At 39.3% G+C, this 8,940-nt stretch overlaps 1 protein-coding gene across 1 annotated transcript in view; it reads right to left on the bottom strand.

The window, feature by feature from the left end:
• Positions 1-2,159: 2,159 nt before the first annotated feature.
• Positions 2,160-8,940, bottom strand: part of gfra4a (GDNF family receptor alpha 4a) — a 150,030-nt gene continuing 143,249 nt past the window's right edge. Inside the window, exons 7-8 of the mRNA XM_056425938.1 lie at positions 5,181-5,350; positions 2,160-2,372 (exon numbers count right to left, since the gene is read on the bottom strand). Coding sequence (XP_056281913.1) covers positions 2,226-2,372; positions 5,181-5,350 — 317 coding nt within the window. The 3' untranslated portion in view covers positions 2,160-2,225. The remainder of the gene's footprint in view (positions 2,373-5,180; positions 5,351-8,940) is intronic.

Genomic DNA, 8,940 nt, shown 5'->3' with positions numbered 1-8,940 from the left:
CACGCGGCAAAAGCATCCGTCTTCCCGCCAGTCGTCCTCCGGTGAACGGCCTTTTGCGTGATTGGTCACAAACGTGTCGATATATATCGGTTTTCTCTGCGGCAAAATCCACAAACGGTTACAAAATATAAACTTGTTTCCATCTCTCGTCACATCACCAAAAACAACACATGATTTTTATCATCTTTTTTTGTACATTTCTGAAGAGGAACAAACTAAAATGTCTGTCAGATCCTCACACGCAGCTTAATGCATGAATACTCCAAATGAATATGAAATACCAATCTTGAGGGCTATTAAGTAATGTAGGTCCTTGTTTGACAAAATAAAACACTTTGGGAGATGATCTAAATCATATTTGAAAGTTACATTTAAATTAACTTAATTATTTCTCTCTATATATGTAATGAAATGTATATATATGTGTGTATATATAAATATATATATAATATGTTCATATGTATATATTTATACAAATATATGTATATATACGTTTATATTTACATATACATATATGTAAATATATATAATATAAATATGTTTATATTTATATATGTACATATACATCTATATATGTATATATTCATATAAATATACATTTGTCTAGAATGTATATAAACATTTTTATATGTATAAATATATATATACATTTTTATATTTATATATATAAATGTATATATTTATATAAATATATATATTTATATAAATTGAAATAAAATATATATTTATATAAATATAACTATATTTAAATAAAATATATATTTATATAAATATATATAATATATACAGTATATAAATATATATATTTATATAAATATATCTAATATAAATATATATGTATTATATATATGTTATATATAATATATATATTGTTATATATATATACATATATTTTTGTATTTATATATACAGGACTGTCTCAGAAAATTAGAATATTGTGATGAAGTTCTTTATTTTCTGTAATGCAATTAAAAAAACAAAAATGTCATGCATTCTGGATTCATTACAAATCAACTGAAATATTGCAAGCCTTTTATTCTTTTAATATTGCTGATTATGGCTTACAGCTTAAGAAAACTCTAAAATCCTATCTCATAAAATTTTAATATTTCCTCAGACCAAGTAAAAAAAAGATTTATAACAGCTGAGTGTTTGTCAAGGCTCAGGAAACCCTTGCAGGTGTTTCGAGTTAATTAGACAATTCAAGTGATTTGTTTAATACCCTACTAGTATACTTTTTCATGATATTCTAATATTTAGAGATAGGATATTTGAGTTTTCTTAAGCTGTAAGCCATAATCAGCAATAAATCAGAATAAAAGGCTTGCAATATTTCAGTTGATTTGTAATGAATCCAGAATGCATGACATTTTTGTTTATTTAATTGCATTGCAGAAAATAAAGAACTTCATCACAATATTCTAATTTTCTGAGACAGTCCTGTATATAAATACATGTATATATTTATATATAAATATATGTATATATATTTTTTATTTGGAACTCCTGATCCTGCCACTTAAACCACAACAGTAGTCAAACACTTCAATTGTGAGATAAATATTGATGTGCTTTCTGGGTAACAAAATCATCTCTAATAAAAATGTGACGATAAATGGGAGCGAAGCAGAACGAGCAGAGCGCTGCATGTGGGCGAACACACACGTCCACCTTAAATCTCATGAAACACTTTATCACAGTTCATCTGACACCAAAGTCTTCACATTTAATAGTTTTCTTTTACACCAAGGAATGTTCAGGGACCCAAACAAAATTGTTTAGTTTTTTCACTTTATATATATATTTTTTTTTTTTAGTTTTCCAGCACTGCATCGTCAGTGTCTCTTCACTGTACACCTTCTGAACCCACGGGCCCTTTCCGCTGTAGCGTGGACGTTATATTCATACCGGGGGGGGCATGAAGCAAGAAATGAGGTGTGTACTTCCTGGGTAGCGGCACCCTACACAACACTTCTGCTCACGAGTCATGATTCACAAAAAGAGATTACGTGTATTTTTTTCTTCTTTTCTTTGTTTTGTGCGGCAGAGATGGAGAGGGGCGGCACAGAGTTGACCCTTTAACCCCGCCCCCCCCCCCCCCCACCATCATTTGACACATAGAAATATCTCTCTCTCACACACACACACACACCAATCCTTCTCCCTCCCACCCCCAACCAGGTGTTGGAGTTTGGTCCACGGAGGCCCGGTTGAGCGGAGGCCTCTCATTGGTCGGCGAGCAGCAGCAGGAGCAGCCAACCGAGGCCCAGCGCCAGGGACAGGCGGGCGGGCTCGGCCCCGCCGTCGGACAGGCCCGGAGAGGGGAGGGTGGCGTCTCCCTTGTCGCCCCACAATCTATCGTTCTCGTTCACCTGAAGGAGGAGAACGACCTCGTGATCAGTCGCGCGGTTCCTCGTCCCTCCCGTTCGTTTAACTTCCTGCACGCCACAGAGGATTCAAACGCAACGCAACATTTCCTGTTTTAATTCCATCGTCGTGGATTCATCAGACGGTTATGACAAAGCGGCGCGGTGTTGGCTGAAGAGCTTCATGTCTGGTGGCAGATCATTTACTCAGCAACACTTTATTTGATCCTCGACATTCCGGTGACAACACGTCCATGTTTAACGCGATCATCTCTGTACTGTTAAGTTGTAATAGGTCATTTTGACTTTGCACATGTACATAGGGAACGTTTGTGCTTTAAATTAATACATATAGCAAGATATTATCATCGGAAATATTAGGGAGAATATTGATATTAATAATATTGTTGTTGCCGTGTTATGAAGCATAGGGGTCATGTCTACTCTATGTATATGTCAATGGCAGAAGTAATGTTTATAATTACCTTCGCATTGAAAATGCGGAAGGTAATGTTTTGATCGCTGTGTATTTATTTATTTATTCATTTGTATGCGTGTTATTCGCATAAGTAAAACATTATTAAACCGAATCGCATGACATTTGGTGGGATGATTGGTTATTATCCGGGGACCATTTGATTAGATTTTGGGATCGATCGGGTCAAAGGTCAAGGTCATAAAAAGGTCAACATCTTCTTTTTACCATAGCACAGTCCATTTATATCCAATTGGCATGCAACTAATGCCAAAATGTTCATAATTCAATGCCCAATCTTGTGATATGCGAAGGTATGCGCTCTACCGAGTGACCGTTCTACTTGTATGTGTGTTTATGATTATATGTGTGCCGCATGAGAATGAAAGTTAGTTTATTGTTTCAATGTTGACACATGAGTTGGAAGCCGGTTGAAGTCCGTGACGTTGCTTGAAGCAGGAGAGTGACATGTGGGACTTTTATTGTGAAAGGGAACTTTCATCACACAGCTGACCGGAAGTAATATTGGTCGCGGGATCATGACGTTTGACCTGTTTTATGACCTGTTTATGACCTGTTTTAGACCTGTTTTATGACCTGTTTATGACCCGTTTATGACCTGGCCGTAAGCCAACTAGAGTGTAGCATGCTGAACTGACCAATGGAACTAACTTTTAGGATTAAGAGGTGTGGTTGCCGTTAATAATAAATACGGGTGGAATGTGAGTTCGTGCTCTAGACGGTCGGAAGGTTACAAGACAGTTCCCTATCAGCTACTTTGCTGTTAGTCTGTGGCGTAATATTCCGGTCGGCTCTACGATCGTAGCTTCAATTTGCTGCTTAGACTTCTTGCCATTAAATATTGTTAAACGTCTCTCTCGCATTCAGATTCTCATTTTATATCGAGCACGGGACCTCCAGTTTGATACACCATAATAGTACCGTCATATTATTTAAATATATAATAGAAACGGAGGATGATACAGACTGGTGAAACAATCACATTTTGGGACGAGGACTTCCGAGCACTCGAGGCAAGAATATATAATTGAGCCTTTTGGCTGTTTTCTTCAGCTTTCCCTCTGGAAATAAGCAAGTGGCCTAGTTATTCATCTAATTTGTGAAGTTCATTCATATCTGTTGGCGGATTGTCTATTATGTTATCTACAGACTTGTTTTTGGGAGGATTTCAATCAGGAGCCAAATGCAAGAGGCGAACTTCCTTCACCCGCAGTAAATCATATTATTTATAAATGTCTCCTCATTAACATCTGAAACACGGTGTGTGCTTAATGTTAAACAGCCAGATTTATACCTGCAATTAATAGGCTGTTTCTGGGCATTTTATTAAACAAATGAACATTAATGAACAATGTTTTTTTTGTGCAATGTATACTTTTATTCAGGCTATAAATTCTCACACACACACGCAGCTACCGGTGTGTGCTTAATGCTAAACAGGCTGACCACATTAAAATGAATGTTGTTGTTCGTTGTTTACTGCACTACTTTTTTGTGTGCGCCACATTAATTACACTATGTTTACAGAATTATGTTTTTATTGTTGATGTAGCAGTTTTGACATTGAGACCATTTTCGTGTTCATTCTGTATTTCCGTCTCCAGTAAATCCAACGAGTTGAAACTACAAAGAGAAGACGCTTATAAAACACAATCTGTTTACATCCAATTTGGCCGCTTCTTTTAACTGTTGTGATTCTATTATTTCATTACTATTGTGTGTTTCTAGGCTCCACTTTGTGTGAAGAATTATTTCACTTCTGCAGGGATCTAACGACCCCGCTGGGATCAATAAGGTCGCTTCCAATCTCAAAGCTTCAAAGTTTCCTTCTTTCAAAATCCTCTCCACGAACACACACACACACACACACACGAGTGTGTGGTGAGCAGTGAAGCCGATCAGATGTACTGAAAGTCAAGATTTATACAAATAGAAACCCGTTTTTACCTTATTTACTTTATCTTAAGCGTCTTTGAGTACTATGAAAAGCGCTATAGAAATTTTACGTATTATTATTATTATCTCGACCCAGACGGTATTTCTAGTGAATTTGACCATTAAATACTTTCTCTTGTTTATTCGTATTATTTTTGTTTCATAACAAAAGGAGAATCGTTGTTTTTCTGGTTGTTTATCAGTTTGATAAATGTATGCAAGTCGAACTCTAATTAGAAATTTGACATTTAGGCAAGTCGTGGATCATTATTGTTTTGTCCTGTTCCATAATTGTAATTTTCGCTTTGGCAGCAAAGCTGAACAATTGCATCTCGAGATGTTCTTTCCGTACGTCACGATGGCATTCTTCCATCTCGTCTCACCTGAGTCGGTATCTGTGCTCTCAGAATGCTCTGCTCTGTTTCCATGGAGACGCCCGGGGCGGTGGTCGCCAAGCGCGGGCTCTGGTTGTCGGCCGTCGGACTGGGCACGCCGGGTTGGCCGGCGCCCCTTTTCTCATCCGATCCGTTCCCAAAGGCCACGATGGCGTTTTCTAGAACACAGAAGCAGCGGAGACGCCGGTGAACACTCATGTTTACATCGGCCGTAACCTCGAGTTCCCTTCTTCATCCTGCATACTGGACATCAGGCACGTGCACAGGTAGACCCCTCGTGGTGCGCAAGCTCCTCCCCTTTTGCCCTGGATGAGAAAAGTGCCCTTTTTGGTGGAGACACTTTTTTTTCCAATTCATCAGTATTTAAGAATAAAAGTTACTCTCTCTGTCATCAATTGCCAGAGAGAGAGACAGAGACAGTGAGAGAGAGAGAGAGAGAGAGAGAGAGAGAGACAGAGACAGTGAGAGAGAGAGATAGATAGAGACAGAGACAGAGACAGAGAGAGAGAGACAGAGAGAGAGAGTGTGAGAGAGACAGAGAGAGAGAGAGAGAGAGACAGAGAGACAGAGAGAGAGAGTGTGAGAGAGAGACAGAGACAGAGAGAGAGAGGCTGTTGATGTCAATCAATATCGCTCATTGGCAGCACGGTGGCTCAGTGGTTAGCACTGTCGCCTCACAGCAAGAAGGCCCTGGGTTCGAATCCCGGTCGTCCCGGTCGTTCCAGGTCCTTTCTGTGTGGAGTTTGCATGCCCCTCGTCAGCCAGTAGCACCAAGAGGTACTAGAGCAAGCAGGATCTGACGGATGGAACTTTGTTCTGCTCACAGGAAGCGATGCATCATGGTTCAAGAAAAACACAAACTGTCATTTTCACATTTTTCAGATGTATATATCTTGTTGCCTTTCCGGGCCACCGGTGAAAGAAACTGCCAATAAATGCATAACATATGTTATTCATATGCCTAGGGGATAAGGTCGGGATGATAATAATACATTTTGAAGACGAGCAGTACCGCAGTCTGCAACGACCGTTACACCAGAGAGAGAAGAGGAGTGTAGCGTGAGCAGAAATTCACTTTCCTGTGAATGTAATGTAAACAGATAATACGAAAGCCTGTTAGGCCGAAGAGAAGACATCGTTATAAAGTGGCAGAATTTGTTTTTTAACTACAGAAGTATGAGGCCAAAGCCAGTCAGATTTATACATTCAACTAATGGGGTGTTTCTGGGCATATTATTAAACAAAAGAACAGTAATACACTAGAACGGGCACTCGGTAGAGCGCATACCTTCGCATATCACAAGATTGGGCATTGAATTATGAACATGTTGGCATTAGTTGCATGCCAATTGGATAAAAATTGACCGTGCTACACTCAAAAAAACGATTCAAGCCCTTCTTAGAGGTGACACATTTAAATATAGTTTGATACATTTAAATAAATCAATTACAAAACGAAGATATTTATATTGAATGGGTGTAACACAAAATGTATGAATACTTTCATTTATTAGATTTATTTAGGTTACACTCACAAAAACGATTCAAGCCCTTCTTCGAGGTGACATTTAAATATTGTTTGATACATTTAAATAAATCAATTACAAAAATAGATATTTATATTTAATGGGTGTAACACAAAATGCATGAATACTTTCATTTATTAGATTTATTTAGGTTAGATGGTGTGCATATCAACTCAAAATAAATGTGTTTCATTGAGGACTACCATTTGCGCATGCGCCAGCTGAAAATCAGTTGTTTACATGAGGTGAAGACACTTTCATGGCTGTACGGTGGTGTAGTGGCTAGCACTGTCGCCTCAAAGCCAGAGATCCGTGGGTTCAATTCCCAGTCGGGGCTTTCCTTCTGTGTGGAGTTTGCATATTTTGTTAGTTAGTTAGTTTATATTTTGAGTTGGACAAACACAAATTAATTTAATTTAATGAATATCGTTATTTTATTTGAGATGTATTTGATACAAATGAGTTGGACTAACTAAATTACATTTTATTGCACTGATGTGCTAAATTGGAGTTGGAGTTGCATATAATTATTGGATGGACAACCTGCCAACAATTTAATTTAGTTCATCCAATGAGTCATTTCTTTGAGTGTATGGTAAAAAGAAGATTTTGACCTTTTCATGACCTTGACCTTTGACCCGATTGATCCCAAAATCGAATCAAATGGTCCCCGGATAATAACCAATCATCCCACCAAATGTCATGCGATTCGGTTTAATACTTTTTGTGTTATGCGAGTAACACGCATACAAATAAATAAATAAATAAATACACGGCGATCAAAACATAACCTTCCGCATTTTCAATGCGAAGGTAACAATGTTTTTTTGTGTGTGCAATGTATACTTTTCTTCAGGCTATAAATTCACACACACACACACACACACACACACACACACACACACACACACACACACACACACACACACACACACACACACACACACACACACACACACACACACACACACACGCTACCGGCTATGAACAAAATGTGCATCTTAAAAGAGTTCAATTTAAAATGTTGGGTATATTCTGGATTAATCCAGCAAATTTGGCACCTTCTATTCGTCTTTTATAGCGAATCCAGCAACAAAGCGAAAGGCTAACGCTCTGATTTGCACCTTTTGTTTTGTTTCTCCTGCCCGGCAACGAGGCAGAGGCTCATGGGAATTGTGAAAGTGGCATTAAGTCGTCGCGTCTGAGAGCAAGTCGTATTTAAATCTCACTTAACCTTACACACGGGCGAGCCTGTGCTAGTCAATGGATGGTTTGTGTAATTTAAGGAATCCCAAAGCATTTAGTTAAACGCCGTCGTCATCGGACCCCGCGAGGAGCTAAATGTGATCAACGCTCCACGTCTGTGTTGGAGGGGAAAGAGAAATGGAGATTTGAGCCTTAGATCAGCAAAAGTACTGATATCTAACACTTTAGTGGAAGTATCAACTAATATATCACACACACACACACACCTACACACCTACACACACACACACACACACACACAGACCTACACACTCACACACACAGACCTACACACACACTCCTGACACACACACACACACACTCCTGACACACACACACACACTCCTGACACACACACACACTCCTGACACACCCACACACTCCTGACACACACACACACACTCCTTACACACAGACACACACACGCACACACACCTGACACACACACACCTACACACACACACACACACACACTCCTGACACACATACACACACTCCTGACACACACACACACACACTCCTGACACACAAACACACACACTCCTGACACACACTCACACACACACTCCTGACACACACACACACACTCCTGACACACACTCACACACACACACACTCCTTACACACACACTCCTGACACACACACGCAACACACACCTGACGCACACACACACACTCCTGACACACACACTCCTGACACACTCACACACACACACACACACACACTCCTGACACACACACACACACTCCTGACACACACACACACTCCTGACACACACACACACTCCTAACACACATACACACACACACACTCCTTACACACACACTCCTGACACACACACGCAACACACACCTGACACACACACACACACACTACTGACACACACTCACACACACTCCTGACACACACTCACACACACACACACACTCCTGACACACACTCACACACACACTCCTGACACACATACACACACACA

This window comes from Pseudoliparis swirei, chromosome 11 (genome assembly GCF_029220125.1).
Source record: "Pseudoliparis swirei isolate HS2019 ecotype Mariana Trench chromosome 11, NWPU_hadal_v1, whole genome shotgun sequence".
Lineage (NCBI taxonomy): Eukaryota > Metazoa > Chordata > Actinopteri > Perciformes > Liparidae > Pseudoliparis > Pseudoliparis swirei.
The sequence above is the reverse complement of the archived record's forward strand: the minus strand, read 5'-3'. Positions and strand labels throughout refer to the sequence as shown.